General features: G+C 44.6%; 1 protein-coding gene across 1 annotated transcript in view; it reads right to left on the bottom strand.

The window, feature by feature from the left end:
* Nucleotides 1-20,610, bottom strand: part of GDPD5 (glycerophosphodiester phosphodiesterase domain containing 5) — a 107,556-nt gene that overhangs the window by 16,506 nt on the left and 70,440 nt on the right. The window contains exons 5-9 of the mRNA XM_084281550.1: nucleotides 18,010-18,108; nucleotides 16,796-16,889; nucleotides 13,027-13,172; nucleotides 3,115-3,197; nucleotides 180-330 (exon numbers count right to left, since the gene is read on the bottom strand). Of these exons, the coding sequence (XP_084137676.1) occupies nucleotides 180-330; nucleotides 3,115-3,197; nucleotides 13,027-13,172; nucleotides 16,796-16,889; nucleotides 18,010-18,108 (573 nt within the window). The remainder of the gene's footprint in view (nucleotides 1-179; nucleotides 331-3,114; nucleotides 3,198-13,026; nucleotides 13,173-16,795; nucleotides 16,890-18,009; nucleotides 18,109-20,610) is intronic.

The raw sequence follows: 20,610 nt of genomic DNA, 5'->3' as shown, positions 1-20,610 counted from the left end.
ATGCTCCAAACAGCAAAGAAAATGACAGCATTAATTTGATAGAGGACAGAATTAAATAGTTCATGGAGATTTGGTTGAGCTGCACTTCAGACCACTCTATCAAGCAGCTGTTCTTCACCTCAAAGTGGGTTTAGGTATGTGCTTCATCCCACAGTTATGACTTCAGGACCCATACCCACCCGTAGGAACCACTCCCCAGCATTGAGCTTTTCCAGGTCAGTCCAGTTGAACATGGAGGCGAGCTCGTAGGCCCTCTCAGGAAACACTTCTTCCACGTTGGTTGTTCTCCTGAGTGTCTTGTCGTGCATCAGAAATGGCACTCCATCGTAGCTGTATGGACAGACAGAGGGCCTCGTTACAGGTGGAGATGAACAACCCTTAAATCATCCTAGAGAAATGCCCATCCCCACACTCCAGCTTCTCCCACAGCTTTGAGGACCACATCAAAGTCATTGTGAAGACCCTGACCAGCTTAACACATCCTCAGCCCCCTCAAAAGCAGTTGAAATGAGATGCAACCAGAGGGGAAAAACAGTTAGATATCTTCTAGATGTTTGCATTAATTCAGTTGCTGGCATAACCCCATCCAGCCCAAGTTTCTCTGACTCAGAAATGTCTAGAGTGCCAGACTCACGTAGCTTGGCCAAAAGGAGACACCCTGAACGCTCACATCAACCAAAAATGCCTGCAAATTCTGTAGCTCCAAAGCTGTCAGAGGTTTCCCATACCCTGTATCCACAGACACATCCACACATGCACAAGCTATTCTCAAATTGTTAATAGTAGATGATGAGTAAGGCTCTCAGACTATATAGGAACTTAATGTTCATGGACTTTCAGCATGATTCAAGGGCCCCAAGCTACCAAAATTGCTCTGAAATAACCTTTTCCAATTTGAAATAGGTTTCAGGAATCAGCCAGGCTCGTGTGAGTAGCTAAGTTCAAGCATCTTGAAGAAAGCCCACCTCTTGGAAGAATCTAACCAGCCAAATGCTATTTTAAGCCACCTAGACATTACAGAAGAGCTGCTCTGGGAAACCTAAAATGCTCTTCAACCTCTTTTTCAGCCCAGTTTTCTGTGGCTGGATCAGTGGTGACACCACCCAGAGCAATAAAGGTTTGGGGGACAGCTGGGGGACAGCTGTCTGCACTCAGATATCAAGATATCTGACTGGCCATGCAGGCTTCTACAACATTTTCCAAAGCAAGATTCCCATCTTCATATTCAGAAAATAAGATCTGGAAAGGAGATGGAGTTAAACGAAACCCATATGAACTAAGGGACAAGCACTCCCCCAGAGCTATAAGGAGAACAAAAAAAGATTTTGGATGATGGAGCAAATGCTGCCTCAGCTTTCCCATTGCCTGCAGAAGTCCCTTGTCACAAAGGTCACTTGCATCTCATTTGCTATTTCTAGTGTGCATTATGCCAACTGCTTCCCTCCCCCTCTCCACCCAAAGCAACATGCTGACACAGCACCACCATGCTGCTGCAATCAGAAGGGTTTTTGGTATTTACAGCTAAAAAAAAGATGCTAAGCAACTGCAGAATTAAGAGCATGGAGCGTTTAAGGGAGACAGGAGCTCAAGTCTCAATGTCTTACAGCAGAGCATCATCAGATAGGGCTAAGCCTTAAACACAGCGTGGAAATCTGATGGAGTGCTTAACATTCACTCCCTCCTGTCTCTAATCCTTCCACTTATGGAGTTACTCAGTGCCATGCAGGGCTCACCATGAAGTGTAAGCAGGCACTGGTTTTTAAAAATAATGGAGAGAAACCAGAGCTTTGTAAGAGACAGAGGAGGAGGTGGAAGATGGGAGGCCCATCAAGCCACAGGCACAAGAAGCATCTTTCAAAGTGATAAGGACAGCAGTGTGCTGCAAACCCTTCCCAAAATTGCTGCCGGCTGTATTGACAGCTCTGCTTTTGGTCTGAAGGTCACTGAGGTCCTCTTTTTATAAAGCAGCTTGGGTCACCTAATGGGCCTCACAAAATTGAGCCATTAAGGGCATTATTTAAGCTGTGGGACACTTGGGATGCTCCTCTGGGATGTCTGATGGGTGGCAACGTGGGAAGCTCTTGGAGCTTTTCAAGATCTCTTCCTCCCAGAGTCCAACCTTCTCCTTGGCCAGGGCTAAGGGAAGCAACCTATTTGGCCACCAGATAAATTAAGTGCTCATCTGTGATTCTGGATAGCCAAGCTGTTCTTCCTTCACAACTGTTAACAAAGGAATTTTTGAAGGAACAACTTTATTGTATACATCCCAGTTTATCGTTCATCCACCCACAATGACATTCCACACCCCAAGGGGAAGAAATTCCTTTAGTTTTCACATCATTTGCTCTCAAACAGCGATGGAAAGTAGAAAGCACCATGACAATTAGGCTCCAGAAGCCCATCTTCCACCAGACAAAAAGATCTTCCCATCAACATCAACCTTCAAACGGGTCATGAAAAAAAAATAAATCAGCTCAGTGTTTCCCTTGTGTTTATAACTGGAACTAAGACAAACTGAGGGATCACCAAGATAAAGCACCACAGTTCCCTTCATGCCGCTTCTAACCCTCTTGCACATTTATGTAAAATATACAAGGAAAAGGAGTAATAATACTAGACAAGGATCACACTCCTGGCACGAAGCACGGTTCTTGAAATAATCCTCTTTAAATGATGTCTAAATTGGCCTTGTCAATTCTGCTCAACATCTGCCTGCAAGGAAAGACTTTGACAGGCGCAGTATGGCCAGGTTCCTCCTTCTCCCAGCACTGTTGTCATGCGAAGGAAGGCAGGAGGAGAAGGATTTTACTCCTGGGCTGCTAAATTCTTGTGACAGTTTTGCAAGGCTGGTAAAACCCTCCTGAAGACCTGCAGCACGAGGAAGGCAGTTTGGGTCTTCACTCTCTGCACCTCTCCCAGCAGAAGTCACGTTTAAGTGGAACAATTTGTGGTGTCCATGCAGTGTAAGTGGAGACAGCTGGGAGTTATATGATACATTCACCATTCAATGGGAGAGAGCAGTAACATCCAGATAGCAGATAGAAGAGACCCAAAAGCAGAGTTTGGGCTGTCCACAAAGCATCCATGCTGAGAGCAAGAAACACTGGGGCTTACCTCAGTACGACATCAGCTTGGACTCCATACGTCTTCTGCTCCACTGCCTTCTGGAAGGACATCAGGGTGTTTTCTGGTGCCAACTGGGACAGAAAGAGCAACGAGAGATTAGCAGAAAGTAGGCATGTCTACAAAGCAGCATCAGTAAGTGCTGTGAAGAAGGCATAGAAAAATTAGGGAGCCAAAACAACTTTGTTTCACAGACTACATGCTGGCCAGTTATGCTGGAGGACCAGCATCCCCCACACAGAACTGAAGCCTGAGGATGATCCCACTGATGGTCTTTCACACACAGGATGGAGGTTAGTGCAGTTATCATTGCCTACAACGCCAGAAACCCAGTGAGCCCAAGGTCTGTCACAAAATTAGTGTATGAGATGTTTGCTCACCAGTGTGGTCCCCAGACTGGCTTGTTGAGGACCCACAAAGTGATTGTTAATCTGATGCTAATTCTCTATCCACAGATAGAGCTACCAAAAACACCTTAATAGTTTTATTTTCCTATTTTTCTATGCAAACAGTGACCACAATGCCCTCATAGAAAGACGTAAGTCCATAAACCAATGTATCATCCATACCATGGAGAACAACCAGACCACAGGTTCTGTAGCACACATTTTATTTTCTCATATACCCAGTCAATAAAGCAATCTATTGCTAAAACTAAAAATCAGTTGATTTCTCTTAATAACAAATTTTCAAGTAAGTTCTTATCAACAATAATACTAAAAAAAAAAAATATTAAACCTACAAAATGAGTCCTTTATAGCTATCACAGATACGGACACAAATTGTAGTTCAAATTCCATTGTTTTGAATGAAACAGATGACAGCCGAATTAGGATCTGTTAAAAACAATAAAGTATTTATCTTCATACTGTGTTTTTCTACAAAACCAGTACAGCATAGCTAGCCCAAAAAATGTCCATAAACCAACAAGAGGCAGACCAGGAAAAAAGAAAAACCTGACAGGCTGCACTGAAATGTGCACATCACACACATCAAAATAGCTCTATTTTGAAAAATCATTTTCTTATTTTCCAATTTTGCTTTCAGGTTTAGAGCACCTCTAACATCCTATTTTTCCCCACCCATCCCTGCCACCATCAGGAACAGTAAATTTCCACCAATTTACAAGAGACAATGAGCATTCACAATCCATGTTTTTCAACATTTCTTGAGGAATTGGGAAAGATGAATCATTTTATAAATAAAGACCTAAATGCACCATGCAAGTAAATTGCACAATAAACTTCTATTTAAACTTATATATAACATATATAAACATATATAAGGAGCATTCGTTTTCTTGTGAACTGAGCAATTTAAACACCCAGGTCAGCAAAGCTTTGGGGTAAAATAACCCAACCACACACTCTGTTCTGAAACAGGAGCAACACAACCTTTATATAGATACAGCATCTCTCTGCTGAATTCCCCTGGCTCAAACCGCACATCAATATTGGTTCATTTTTCTGTTTGTTCAACAAAAAGCAACACGGAGGCGTGTTATCTTCCCCGAAAAGGCTCCTGATCAATACCTGAGTTGTCTAGGAGAAGGCGAGAGGCATCACCCCCATCACACCCCCTCGCACAGCCCAGTGCTGGGTCACACCAGGTCAGGCTAGGAGAGCTTTTTTCAGCATTTTTGCACGATGCTCAGAGCTGTCAGCAGGGAGCAGCAGCCCCATAAAGATCCCAGCCATGGAAAACCTGCTCCATCTCCTTGGGTTGCTTTGAGCATCTCGGGTTTCGTCCCGAAGTAGCTCGAGTTTCCTCCGGGTGAGCACTGCAAGGTGATCCGCTGGGCGCAGAGCAGTGCTCGATGTTTGCTCTCAGACTGCAGCAGCCACAAGGAAACAAAGCAGGCAGCGTTCAAACCATAAGCAGCTGAGGAAAAGAAGCTGAAGGGCGATGGGAGACCACCAGCCCAAGTCACGAAGGGTTGATGAATGGATGCAACCCAAGTCCCAGCTCAGGAGGTGACACCACATCAAGCAGCCACCAAGCCCACGCCCTTCTGAGCATCCTCATCAGGGATGTGAATGTACCAGGAACAGAAAAGCAAAGTGTACTGAGTTATAAATCATCTCTTGGGCTAAGGGAGACTGGAGAGGACAGGTTGAACTACCTCCACTAAGCAATCAATGTTAAAGCCTTCAACAAGGGTAGGACAAAGAGGAATGACACTGCTGTCACCCCCCTATGCAATTAAGAGCTCATGTTGCACAAAGCAGGGCTAAAGAGGGCAAGCAAGCCTGGCCAGAACATATTCTCCCTCTAATAAGACCTGGCCAAGGTCTTACGTCTTAGCTAAACATCAAATTCTGGCACAGCAGTCCTCATGCAGAAAGGACACTGGCTGTTGTTGCCTCTGAAGTGTATTTTGTCTTTTTTTTAGGGCCAGGATCAGTTGGGCACCAGCCCTCCTAGGTTGCAGCTGGCTGGAGACGCAGAGGAAGCTTTAACCTGAATGGTGGGGAAGTCACAGCCTGCACTGCTGGAGGCATTATTGGAAGGAAACCGAGCAAAACAGATCTGAGGAAGCAAGTCAGTACACACAAGCCTTCATCACCCTCCTCATCAGACTGGGGAAACGTTAGTTAGAGCAGAGCCAAGACTGCATATAGAAGCAATAGATGAGATAGATGAAAGATACGTAGAAAAAAGAAAAAAAAAAAAAAGAGAGAGAAAGAAAAAAAAAGGCAGTATCTTGGGGATAGGATTTCAGTTTGTCAGCCTGGATAATTTTGGCCACATAAAGATAGCAGTGACATTCATACATCTTAAAGGCAGTGCTATAAAACAGATTGCAGTGAGCTAAAAACCGAGACTGAGTTTCAAGATTTGGTGCACCATGGCTGTCCCATCCTCAGTGCTCAAAAAGATGCCACAGGTCCTGACCCCACGGAGAGAAGATCCCAGCCCCTGAGTGGAATATTCCACTCCTGCCCCTACAGAGCTTGCAGATCAAACTTTGCTTGTTAAGAGGGACAAAACTTAGCTGAACCCTATCAGGGCTGCATGCAGCTGGTTAGATATGAGGCTTATCCATTCCTTTCCCAGGAACTTGACCCCCAAAGGCAAGTTAGATGAACTCACTAAACTTCATGCTGATTCACATTGAGTTTTGCAGCTGTGCAGAGGAAGCAGTGCTCGAAATTATTCCACAAATAGGCTGGCACTTCAGATCCGGCCATCAAAATGCACGCTTTGGAGCTGCAACGTCACCTTCATCACGACACCACTAGACGTGAAGAGCGTCATCCTGAAGAGCGTCACAGATGGGTGAACATCCCTGGCTGCTCTGAATCAGCAAGCAGCACGGATGGCAGCAGAAGTGCCCTCCTCAATGCCGTGCCCCATGATAGCAGGTGTTACAGATAGCCTCTGTCACACCACAGTGCTCTTAATCAAGTTCACACTCCCTACAGCGTGAGCTTGTTGTGAACAGGGAGAATCAGTAACAGATATTTCCATCATCCCTGCCTGCATCTGTCTTTTTCCAAGAAAGATGGAGGTAAAAAAAATATATATAAATAAGTCAGACTGTTTAGTACAGAGATGTCTAAATGGGACAATTGCTGGCGCAAGATGTTTTTTGCTTAGTGCTGATTTAGTGTTTTACAGCAAAACTGCAATAAATAAATACATAATCTTTCTGCTTGCATTACCCTCTCTCCCTCCAGTTTGTTTTTTGGCTCTCCTCCTTGTACAACACAGTCAAGTAAATTACATCTAAAACCCAAATCCAGCCACAGCAACTGGACACAATACGTTTCTTAAGAAGCCAACATTGAAATGAAGGAAGCCCTGGGGCACGAGGCAATGATTTCACCCCAAAATCCATCCTACAAACCATGCCAACATCCCCTGAAAGCCACGGACAGCCCCCGTGCAAAGTTTCTAAGAGTTTCTTTGCAATTGGTTTGATTGGCTCATCCCTTGCAAAAAAATCAGCCTGCTATTCATATTTTCCTGCTAGGAGACGCAGGAGGTAATTTCTAGAAAATTGCCCATGAATGAACTTATTTTTGACTATTTTTGTGCTCAGAAGTCAATTGCAAGTGCTTTCAAATGGAGCTCTGAAGTCAGGAGCTTTGGACCTTCCTTAACAAATACTGGGAAAGTATGCTAGGTAACAGCACGGCCAGTTGGACATCACTACACTCCTTTTTCCCTCTAACAGCCAGCTTGCCAGGACTTAAAACATAAGTAAATAAATCACCGTATCATTTGCATGTTAGAGAGGCTAACAAAGAAGCTTGCACCCAAAAATTAAATTTGTTCCAAACCGCACCTGCAGCTACAGCAAGCTTTAAGGATATTTTTCATCCATTTCCATCATTTTAAAATTCATTTTGAATTCTCCCTTCCCTTTCATCTCCTCATAAGCCAATAACTGGACTAAAAAGTAAGGCATGATTACAACAATAGCTGAGAATTGGAGTTTTTCCTGCTATAAAAAGATGCTTTTTGGAAGTTCCCTTTGTGGGACTAAGCCTGGGATCTGTCAGTACTTTGGTTTTCAGGATTAGGTCCCACTATGCCAGCTCACTAGGAAGCAGTAACAATACTGTTTTAAAAATATGCATCTTTAATCCCCAGGAATTCAAGGTATTTTAGAGAACATCCACATCCAGCATTTCTGGAAACATCTCAGCTAGACTGAAAAGTAGTGAAGGAGTAAAATAAAGAAAAAAAAAAAAGATTGTCTTGGACAACAGGATAGGATTTTAAGCAAAAAGCCATTAGAGATTTAATTACTAGGCATACAGCAATCATGAGGTCTAATCTTGCATCACATGCTAGCACTGAAGATTGATTTAATGAAAGACTACCTAATCATATAGAATGGTTTCAATGAACTCAAGCCTTTCTCCAGGCCTGACAGAAGACACAAATCGTGATTGTTGCTATTAGTTGGAGCAGTGGACAGGTTACTTGGCCATATCTAACAGGTGGGGGTGCATAAAGCAGACAGCAAAGATGTACTGATTTCAGCAGCACAAGCAGTACAAACTGAACCATTTCAGTCTGAGCCCTTAAAAACCAAAGCCATCCCAATTAGGTGGCTGCAACGTTTTGGTATCCAAGTTTAAAATGAAAGAAAGGCCCTCCAACACACCTAAAACAAACAAAATATAGCAATAAAAAATAAATAAATAATAAAAATCACCAGATCTTCATTAGCTCAACAAGGCTCTCAGTAAGCCACAGTTCCAACCAAAAGTCATAGAATGGCTTGGGTTGGAAGGAACCTTAAAGATCACCCAACTCCAAACCCCTGCCATGGGCAAGGATGCCACCCACTAGATCAAGTTGGCCAAGGCACCATCCAACCTGGCCTTGAACACCCCCAGTGATGGAGCAAATCTTCACCATTGGTTTTATCAATAGTTGATATTATAAGATGACAAAAACAGCACCCCAGAAATGCCAGTATGTTGGAGGCTTCACCTTTAAGGGGTGATAAAAAAACAACACCCCACATGTGCAAGGATGCATTTGCTAGAATTTTCCTGGGACCGCTATGGTGTCCTCCCTGCCAAGGCAAAATATTCCCCTGCAACGCCCCAAAAGGCAGATCCTAAGCACAATTAAACACTGGCTCCCCAAAGCACTATGTCCCAACAATGGGTATTTTTCCATTCTGAACTTGTGCAAAGCCCATGAGTCAGCGCTGCCCAAAAATGCTCTTCCCTGCACCGTGCCTGTGCGCGGCGCCGAGACAGCTGCTGCCTGCCAAGAAGGAAGGAGGTCGACGGCATGCAAGCCCCACGTGCTTCGCAGCACGCAGACAGATGTTGAGACAGTGCTGTCGAGACATGCCGAAAACCAGCTGTCTGGGTGGCTTGCCAAAAGCATTTATTTCCATGCTATTTGTAGCCTCCAGCTCTGAAATCAGGAGCCGTTCTTGCCTCCGACATGCTTGGACAATTTCCACAGGTTTAGCCCCGATTTGTTTTCTTTCTTCTCTTTTGGCCACAGTAATAGGAGGTGAATTTCTAGGCTTCATGCCGTTTCCAAGGAAGACAGATAAAGCTGAAATAAGTTCTTAATGTTATTAATTTTGGGGGTGATTTACTTACAATTTGACATCAAAGATCATCATGATGAGCCTAATTTTTCACCTAAGGAATTAGGAGACCAGGAATTAAGGACTAAATTAGGATTAGGAATTAAGGACTATGCCTAAAATCAAATATCATTCAACATCATGAAGAGCACCTTCTTCGGATCCCAAACCCAAAGACAAATTGCCTCCACTCCCAGCACCATGCAAACAGAACCATCTGGGAGAATACTTCAAAGGCACAAACAGCAGTAGAAGCTGGTGACCTACTGGATGAAGTTCCTCATTTTCATATTAGAGTTGGTCCGAAGTTTCTACCTCTCACCCTTGTTTCAGCTCATCCTCAGCACGGGCAGAACACTAACCATCAGAAAGAGAAGACAAATCCATTGGCACTGAAGACAGAACACAGCTAGATCGATGAAAGAAGAATAAATCAAGACCAAAGACACCAGACGCCTGTTTATAAAACCATCTGATGTGCTTAACTTATTAACACGAACGAGTTGCAGAGCCCCCATCTCATGATTCAGACCTGGGTGTCAGATAATTCTTGCTCCCATCAGGACAAGACCCTTTTAAACTGATAGACATCAAGTGAGGTCTGGGTGCCTTCAATGCCCAGCACACTGCTGCCAACATCCTCGTGCTCTCCTGATAGGGCTCCAGATGGACAGAAACAGACACGGAGGCTGAATAGTTAACTTTGGAAGAGCCCCTGAAAAGAAACTAATTGATTAAATGCCTGCTAGAAGAAGGGGCTTTTGGTTAGCGCCCTGATGGGAAAAGACATTTAGCACAGTGAAAAGTGGGGATGACTGGTGACATTTAGGTAATAGAAGGTAGAAGGAATTAGGCAGAAGAGCATTTCTAGTGATGAATTAAAGCACATGGGGGGGAGGAAGGGGAAGGATGATACCAAAGAGACATTGTTTTTGGAGGAGCACCAGGTGTCAGCCATTGTGGGGCCTGTAGCTCTCCTGTACTGCAAAAAGCCACACTTCATCTAGGTACTGATGCCAGGATGCTTTCCAATTTTCTCTCGCTACTTAAAATGCAAGGACATTTCCCTGCACTGGTGTTTTGAGACAATTTATATGAGCCATATGGCCTCTGTTCCTCGCTTTTTTCCTCCACTGAACAAGGACAGCAGTTGAATTGCACTCAGATGCTGCAAATTACACTCTCAGAAATCCTAAAGAGAGGAAAGAAGAGAGACAGGGTGTGTGCACGCATGGAGGCCAGCAGGCTCTAGAGCACGAGAGAAGTTCATTGCCCCTCTACAAGAAGCAGTCTCCATACACTGATGAGCCAACGTGCCAGGTACTGTAGCCCTCAAGAAGCACATATATATGGGCTTTCCTGGGAACTCTCAATTTCACCACCTTTTGCCACATATACCACATGCCATCACCCCAACAAATCCTTTAAGGACAGCAAGCATCTTCAGCCATGCCATGGATCCCCTACTCATCAGAACAGCACTCAGCTATGTGCTTCTTTCTAGCAGAAGAGCACTGGTCATGCAAATGCAGCATTTACAGACCCATTCCTGCCAGACTGGTGAAACAGCCAGCTATCAGGCTGTACCAGAGAGCACAGCTCCCAGGTCGATTTGTCTTGCTTCAGGAGATTTGAAAGAAGCATTGCATTGCTATTTATCATCTCCAGTCCCACTAGATGCAGTATCACCTCAGGACCCAAACTCCCAGGGCTCCAGACTTTTGATCTTGATATTGCCCAAGGGTGGATGTCTGTGTCCCACAGCTCAGACTCTTCTCTCAGCTATTTTCTTCTCTCCAGCTCTGCTTGGCCATCTCTTCAAACACCTACATAGTAAATAGCCCTGTGAAACCCTGACTCTGTCAGCAAAAATGCCTTTTGGCAAGGCTTCAGGATCATGAGCTTCCAAGCAGACATGAAGACTTGCACTACATATACTAGATGAAGCTTTTCAAAGTCAAGGTGACATTTGATAAAGTGAAAAGCCAGGCACTGATGGAAGTCCAGAAGAACATTTTGACCTTCTCTATCTGGTTCTCATCCTTCTTTTTTGCCATTCAAGGGCACAGCCAGAGCACACTCCCTACACATACGGCAAAGATAAAAGTCGTGTAAGCCTACTGCCAACGCACGATGAGACATGCAGACTGCTGTTGGAGCTTGGAGCAAGGCTTGATAGCCTCTGGTCTTGCTTCTTGCAGGTTTCAGGGCAAACCATCTGCTGGTAGCAGACAACCAGCTCTTTGTATCAGGGAATGGTGAAGGGCTACATCCTGCTGAACAACACCCGGGCCACAGTTCCACACGCTGCACCAAGCAGCCTCTATCACTGCTTTTGATCAGTCTTTGCAGCCCTCTTCACCCTAACGTGCAAGAAGCATCTTAGACATGGTTATTCCATACTGTCAGGACTGTTTGTTGGCTCCAAGGAAGAATATGAAGCAAAGCAAACTACCAAGTCTTTGCTAGGAATCTCGTTCCAGGTAAGGCATGCTGAGTTTTCTGTTAACTAGTTCGATCTGGGGAACAGAAGTGTTTTGTCTGCTGCTGTTTGATGCCTTTAGATGGCTACAGGGGGCTGCACAGGCCTAGAAACCCTACAGGAATAAAGTCTAACAAATTTTTGCAGTTTCCTGCCATGCAGGAAGCATGCAGAGACCAGGTTCTCACACAGCCGTCTGGCCTTCAAAGTTGGTACAAACTCAGCAGGACGGGAAAAAAATAAAAATAAAAAATCTGTCATGCCCAGAACTTCATTCCATCACCCACAGAAGCAATACAGTTAGAAGAGCGGTGCAAGTTGGCATTTCAAGGGGGTTCTTAAAGAAAGAAATCATTAAAGAGAGAGAACTGAAATGAAATACTTCTGGGTCATGGCAGATGTTAATCTCTCCCAGTGCACTCTTGGATTTGGAGAGGAGCTCAAGCACAATCCAGCTTGCCAAATAGGTTTTGACAACCTGTAGAGATTTTTTTTCTTTGTAAGTAGAAAAGTTAGTTGGATGCCTAAAAAGAACATTTGCAAGGCCAGTGGCAACACTGCAGTGTGCCATCTTGTATGAGATCAATTAACCAGCAGAGAGAAATGGAGGCCCAGGAACAGAAGCACACAAATTTCAGTCCCAGACCAGTATATCCAAAAACCACAGGAGAGCGTCATCTAAGCCCAGAGCTGTGCCCACGCCAACAAGCCCATCTTTAGCCTGGACATGACCAGAAATGTTGGAGGAGAAAGGATTACGACTTTAAGGTCTGCCCAGAGACAGGTGACTGGACTGTTTCATCACCTCCCTCTGTCTCACGATGATCTGCACTGCAAGAGTACAGTGCAGTCATGTAGGGTCAAGCACAGCTCCCTTGTTTTTTTGTTTCTGCAGATTACCACATACACAAGGCATCTTGCTGGGAGTTGAATTTAATCATTACTGGTGAGGTCCTGCAAAGGACACAAAGCCCAAGCCTGAAGATCTAAAAGTCACAAATTTCTGCTGCAGCTCAAAAGCCAAGCCAGCAGAGGAAAAAAATAAAATAAAGTAAAAAAAAAAATAAACAACACCCAGACAAAGGGAAGAACCAACACACAGAGAAATGCAATGGCACAGAACCCCCTGAACAAGGCAAGGACTGTCCTTTTGCTTGTAAGGCATCCAGCACAGCCAGGCCATGCTTTGACTCTGGGTTCATGTCCTGCTATACCCACCCCACAGTAATTCTAGCCAGGAGGGCTGCCTCCAAGTGCCATATATATTTTCCTGAGAGCAGTCTGGAGATCAACAGGTCCAGTATCATATTTTAGGCAGGCACCACAGCACGACTAATGTGAAGCCACTCACCATTGGTGCTCCACGGTGACCTATGATGGCTGGCTTTGGGCCCAGAGCCTTCTTCTCCATGATGCAAGGGGACGAGATGGTGAGGGGGACGAGGTAAAGTGCAACTACGACCGCAAGGTATGCAGTGAACATCAGCATCTGCGAAGCTGGAGTGGAAAGAGAAAGATGGTGAGGACATTGGTCATGAACTCATCCTACTACAAGAGCGAAGTCAAAAGACCTTCCTCCTCCTCCAGAGGGGAGACCAGTCTGCAGCCACTGCCCCTAGAACAACAGGGTCCTTGTTTAGGGAAAAACATAATATGTTATAAAAGAAAATCTGTTTGGACTAGTCAAGTTCTGTGGGAGGTTTCATTTGGTACCCAATTTTAGGTAGACCTGTGTGGAGCCAGGAGTAGGACTCGATGATCTTTATGGGTCCCTTCCAACTCAGGAGATTCTATGATTCTGTGATTTCAATTTACACTGGAGAAACAAAAATTAAAACTGCTTAAAAGCCCCTGCCATACAGCCCCAAACCTGATTATTTCTAGCCCTACAGGCAGGCCAGCACCAAGTTTTGCCCTGCCCGACAGCAGGAACAGGGCACTCGCTAAATAATAGTAAATATAGTAAATTAATAAATAATAATAAAATAAATAATATCTGCAAGTCGTGGCACCATGGTGCACTTCACATCACCTGGGTTTATACTGATCATTCACCACCACCACCTGTTTCAGCCAGGGTAAAGGCACTTTAACAACTTCTGCCAGTAGAACCGAGTTCATTTGCAGTGATGTTTTACTAATTACGATGGGCACATTTGAATTGTGATGGTGCTGCACTCCCCGGGGTCTCTGCAAGCAGCTGCATTACAGACTTCTCACAGTGCCTGGGAATCTTTCAAAGGTGCTGACAGCACAACACAAGCACCCCTTGTCCACAGCAAATGCATATTCCTTACAAAGAACAGCAGGCACCTTTGAACTGCCAAGATATTTAGATTTAATTGAATACACAGGTATTAAAGCAAAAGTTGCTTTTTGGTTCTCTGTTCTTTTAACATTTTTTTTTTTAACTCCTTAAGGCTTTGGAACTTTAGGGAAAGCCTCAAAAAAAAAAAATTAAACATATATTTGTAATGAACACAAGGTAGGAAAAGGTTGGTTTTGTTTTTTTTAAAGGCGAAGGTCAGCCCAACCCAGCTATGGTCCTGACCACAACTGATCTGGTTTCAACACACAAATCAACTTCTTTTTGAGTCCAGCATCTAACAGCCTTGTTCATGCATGTTCCTACAAGCCAGGATGTAACACTAGTAACTTTGCCAGATAATTTTTCCTCCTCTCTCTGGCAGAGATGTCAATCACCCACAGAGCACTCAAGGATGTGAATGGCTTGAGTTACTGGCATCAAAACCACCAGAAGGACATAGGAGGTGATCCCAGTTGCTGTGCACCCTAGGAACACCACACACCAGCCAGGCTTGCCGGCAATCGGGCTGATTTTGAAAAGTCCCAGGCTGTGCAAAGAATCTGGTCCCTTCCTTCATGTCACTGCAGTTTAGGGATTAAGCAGCTCAGATTCAGACCAAAGAAATGCATGGGCTTGAATTATCTCTTGATCATTGCCTGCAGGTTCAAGGAAATGATGCCCCAACATGCATCGTTATAAAAATGATCCATAAAAACTACACCCAACTGTGCATTCAGGGCAATTGAGACAATGCACACACCAAAAAAAAAAAAAAAATTAAATACAAAGTACTTGCTGTTAACATGGGCTGCCCAGGGAAGTGGTTGAGTCACCATCCCTGGAGGTATTTAAAAGACGTTTAGATGTTGAGCTTAGTGATATGGTTTTGTGGAGGACTTGTTAGTGTTAGGTCATGGGTTGGACTAGGTGATCTTGGAGGTCTCTTCCAACCTAAATGATTCTGTGATTCTGTACCTTGGCAATTAGATAGTCTGTTTGGAAGAAGGTCCCCTGGTGACCACCCAAGCTAAGCAAGCAGGACAGATCTCCCATTTTGTGCAACATGAAAAGTCCCAATGACAGTTTTTGATGCAAGCCTTCTTTCTCTACTCCTCCTGCTTTGAGTTCACTGTTCTTTATCTGACCTCAGAAACAAGCTTTGAGAACAACCTGCAATTATTTTATTTGTTAAACCACTAGAGTCATTCAAGAAGTATTAATTCTGCAGATCTGAAAAACACCTAGATGTTAATTTTTTAATTCAGAAGACTAAAAGGGGGGGGGGGGAAGCAATTTACTCAAGGGAAAAAAAAAAAAAAAAAGCCAAATGCCAAAGAGTATCAGATGCCTTAAAGGAAGACCAAGAACATACTGTTGCAGCAATGACTCTAGCTGCACCAATTATTTCCAAAAGGTTATTATTGAGTGAAATACTATTTTCCCATTATAAGGAGCTGTATGTTCTCAGAGATTTCACTTTTTTTTTCAACACCACCATGTCAAACATATCTGCACCAAGAAGTATGTGAACTCATTCGTATATTTTTCATAAGTAAAATGAACCTGAAAGAAACGGGGAGTTTTAAGAGCCAATGATACAGGTGAGATGCATGGTCTTCTTTCAAAAATTAAAAAAGAAATCAGGAACAGAAGAAGAGAAGCAAAACAGCTTCCTAACCTATATATTAAAATAATTCAGGGAATGCAACTGCAAGAGGAAAGGTATGAAGAATTCAGGAGCATATGCAGTCTCTGCTCTAGGTGCAACCACAAATCCTCCCCCAACTGGCAGCCTAATTACATGCTAGGAAGTATTTAAGAAGAACCAGGTTCAGCTCTTTTGGCATATTTATAAATTAAGGCAGAACAATTCTTTCTTTGAAAGGTCTCTCTGGATATCAAAATCTTTCAATCTCCAGTCACCATCTCCAGACATCACTTCTTCATGTTGAACAGCCACTTCTTGGAAGCCTTTCACAAGTGCTGCCAAATCCTTCCAGGGCTTGTATTTTCCTACAGGTTAAATACCAATTAAAATCATTGTTCTGCAGCTGGCACAAGTGTCTGAGGACATCCACAGACACCCTTAGGAAAAAAAGCCCTGTGGGTACAGAAGGAGCAACTTATTTCCCAAGGAAACCTGAAGGAACAGTCCAGGCTTGGGAGAGCCCCTGGCAATGAGGTGGGGAAGGGGAAATGAGAAGAACTTGTTTCCGTGGACGGGCTCATCAACCAGAAGAGCTGGGTTAAGCGTGACCTTCAACATCTCACATATTTCAGAAGCACCTAACCACCAGGGGGTCAGATCTCTGCTCAGGTAGTGAGGCTTTCAAGCAGCACTTAGAAATGTAGAATCAGAAAGGTTGGAAAAGACCTTCAAGTTCATCTGGTCCAACCATCCTCCTACCAGTGTCACTCACTAAACCACGTAGAACATTGCACGTTATCTGGAGAGGATGCAATTATGTATTGTAATGCGGATTAGGGGAAGTCTAGGTGCTTTTATTCATTACATTGTTGAGAACGGTCCTGCCACCTCCAACTGGGCTGTTGTTCCAACAGCTAAGCATCAGCTATGGGATCTGGGTGCATTCCCAGACCAGCTTCGGCCTGTTTTCTCTGTAAACATCCACTTCCCCAGCACAGCTGAGCTGGAGGTTGCTTACCACCTTGGAAGGGAACCCGGAGGGGCCAGCCCTGGCTTCTGCTGGCTGGATTCACCACCATGGTGGCCACCCACCAGCCCCTGACCACCACACAAGCACAGAAGTGGTCTACAGGGTGAAAGAAGAGATGTCCAGCGGGTACTCACTGGCTTTCTCTGTTCGTGCAAACTGCCCAGCTATCAACCACGACAGGGCTGTGACCGCCGCAAGCGCTCCTATGTGCAGGAAAGGGGCTGTGGCCTGCAGGACACGAGAATAGGAGAGAAAAAAATGATTAAACATCCCAACACCCTCCAAATTCACTCATCTTGCAGGCTCCATAGGACATCAGACGATTCCATTTTGAGTTGGATTTTGCAATATTTCTGCTTCAGTCTAGTGCATCTGTTTTGGATCTCTTCTTCCAAATCCCACTGTAGCCTTTAGCATTCAAACCACTATGAAGAAAATGGAGGAAAGTTCTAACCCCCATTCTATGGAAACAGCTCACCCCATAATATCTCAATATTTGATAATTTGATAAATAATATTTGATACAGGACCCTTAAATTTGATAAATAATATTTGATACAGGACCCTTAAACACCGCACCATTTTCGGTAAGGCTCTTGGTGCCAACTGAGTTTTAAATTCCTTGTTGTCCAACTGAATGTGTTGGACTGGACTTCGCCATGGAGCATCATCATGAGAGAAAGTTTGAGATAGGCCCTCTGAGTCATGCTTCTGCTCTCCAACTGCCTGCCTATATCTTTAAAAAGCAAGGAAAAAAAGGGAAACACTTCTGAGAAACGTTAGTCACTTGCGTGAAGGCTATTTTTCCCCCCATATTTGCATACTACCAAACAAGAAGCAGTAATCACCAGTAAAACCTCAAGCCTTTCATGGACAAAATATTTTTCATATAACTTTTTGAGGAAGAGAAAAGAAGGAAGAGAGAGCGAGTCTATCAAGAAATTCATTTCTTAACTATTTTCCTCTAAACAGCCCTGCAGCATACCACAAGTCTTTCTTAAAAAAGGACTCAAGCACAGAAGTTCCATTATTTTTTAGATATATACACACTTATACACTAGGCAAAAATAAATCCGGGGATCACTCCCACGGCACTGGGAACAGCCAGAGACACTCCAGAAGTGGACACCATGCCCTGAGCACTGCTGCCCACACCAAGATCATGGATTTTTCCAAGTGGAATCGCTCTCACCCTCCAGCAGCTCCGAGTCGCCCCCAGCTTCAGAATTTCCCACCTCTAACCCTGCAGCCAAGCCCTGGTTTGATTTTAAAGGAGAGAGCCCAGGGGATGGAAACAGAGTGATCGCTTTTGTCCCCACCCAGAGAAACATCCCTGCACGCAACTTACTTGCAGTGAAATAAATACCATCTCCCATTCGTCGTCCCAAAGCTGTGCTATCGATGACATGGTCACCACGGTAGTTATCAAGGTCGTCATCAGGCCAATCTGCAGCAAATGTGAGAGTATTTACTTACTGGAGCCTTTGCATTGTTATTATAGCAGTTTTACAGATAGAGAAATGGAGAAAGAGAACTTTTTGCATTTAACAAATGGCAGTTTAAATAGAGAGTGGGCTCTGCCAGAGTCCTGTGGGCCTGTGATGCACCAGTGCTATGGGGGATTGCTGGATTTCACCCAGCTTGCCTCTCCAACAGTTCCTTTCAGGAATAAACCTTGGACACTCCAGGCAGACAATGAAAATTGCCCTTCAGCAAAGGGTGAACGTGCAAAGCAAGGCTGTGCATCCCCATCACCAAGTGGTCATCCCTGCGATGGTTCAGCACAACTTTGTGCATGGATGTGACTTCACTTGGGTTTGAAATGGAAAGAGTTGTGTGGTCAGCATCCAAGCCACATTGACAGAGCAGGGATAACAGATAATACAGCATGAGAAGAGGCTCTGGATGATGCAGTGGCTGAAATGAAGTGGCAGGATGAGCCCCAGTCCATCAGCAACCTCCCCTAGCCCTCCCTGCCATCTCCACGTGGAAACCCTCAGAAGTCTGAGCAGAGCCATCAGAAAGGAAACGTCGCCTCCATTCTGAAGGTAAAAAGTTCACCACAATCTGCCTCAGAAATAACTCCTCCTGTAAAGATCCGAGGGACTAAATCTGGGCTGTCTGTCAAAAAATAGTTCGCCATCCTCCGCCTCTCCGTCTGGTATCTCAGCCTCTGCTGTGCTGCGTGCCTGCTGGATCCAAAGGATGCTGCTGCTCTGCCTCCCCATCCCACACACTGTCTACATCTGAAATCCATGCAGGAGACTCAGGCAGAAAAGGCCAGCTGATACACAGCAATGAATTGATCATCTAGTTCATACAGGACATCTCTAGGCTAATTTCAGGTTTTCTTAATACCCTAGACAAATAAACACCGCGCATCCTCAAACATTTACAGAAATCAGCTTGGTACACAAGGACAGGATTTCTTTTAGCAGTTTAGCACTCCTGCCATTCCTCTCCTGGCTTCCCCCAGGGATCTGCCAACAGCACAGCAGATGTCCATGGGACAGCAGTGCTTTACCCTCAGCCTCCACCTTCGGGGGAACATGAGCCAAGCACATGGGGCCACAAGATCTGGCTGCTCCCCACTGAAAAGGACTTACAAACCAAAACGCTGCTTGCAAACCACGTACTACGCATCTCTGAGTGTACTTGCCCATTTAAAAGACACTCCCAGCTCCCTGCTGAGCCACACTATTTCAAGAGTTCTCCTCATTAAGGGCTCCGAGTAACCAAAGCACAAAGCAATGCAAAAACAATTGTATTTTGCCATGGGGCTTACATGTAACAGTCATTCTGCTCCTCCATCCTGCGGTCAGACCTCTGGGCCCGCTGCCACAGCCTAACACCAGCACACATCACGATCCAATCCACTTTTCATCCATTTTTATCCCCCAAAGCTGAACTTCCAACCCAGTGGCAAATAAAAAAAATTTGCCAACTAGATTTCGCCCACTGGATTTCCTCAGAACACACCAAATTGCCCACGATGTTGCTGCTCTGTGCAGCACAGTGCTGTCAGACCACAAGTCCATCTCCATTTCATCATCTTCTTCTCCCGTCAGCTCAGATTTATCACTTCTTCCCTGTGCAGCTCCAGCTCATCCTACAATCCTCAGCTCTTTCTGCACAGGAGAAAGTTGGAAGGAATCGTGCTGTCTGCACATATCGGCCTTTGCCACCCGCTTTAATTTGGTTTTGAAGGCATTTCAGCGCGGTTACAGGGAGAATATTAACTTATTCCAGCCTCTTGTCTCTCCCTTCCTGGAAATCTCAATGAAGGTGGTGTGGGGAAGGGAAGAGTGACAGAGCAAGATGTCTTAATTGTTCTGAAAGGTGATTTTTTTCAACGGGAAGGAAGGGTGGGTTTCTGTAGGCAAGAACTGATGCATCTCCAACACATTCCTCTTCTGGACTTGCTCATCCAAGCCCACCAGCCACCTGGAGCGTGTCTGAAAATACCGTCTCCCCCGATGAGGAAACATATGTTAGACTCAAGGATCAACAACTTATTTTCCAGCACCAGTCAGACGGCCTCCACCCCCTCTTTGCAGCGCATCCTTCCCTCCTCCTGAGGAAGCACCATTTCTATCATTTCTAAATCAATTAAAAAAAAATAAAAAATAAAAAAAAAAAAAAAAAGAAGGAGGGGATGTCTGTGCTCTCCCTGTCCAAGGGGAAGGTACATCTGCTCATGCTCCGATCCTGCAAGACCTTTCATATGCAGAACTGGTTTCAGGAGGAGCTGCATATTGGCAGATTGAGGACAGGTCCCTTAATTACCTATTAGCAAATTGCCAGTTACAATTTAATCCTGCCAAGCCATTTTCTTTGGCACTGCCTCTCTCTGCAGCTTGCTAGCAACCCTTCCTCTCCCCTTCTGTGTTCCAAACACCAGATCTGTATCTTCTCTTACATTTCTCAGAAATCTTTTTCAAACTGATTT

Source organism: Netta rufina, assembly GCF_964035555.1.
Source record: "Netta rufina genome assembly, chromosome: 1".
NCBI lineage: Eukaryota > Metazoa > Chordata > Aves > Anseriformes > Anatidae > Netta > Netta rufina.
Note: the sequence above shows the minus strand (reverse complement) of the source record. Positions and strands in the feature narration are given on the sequence as shown.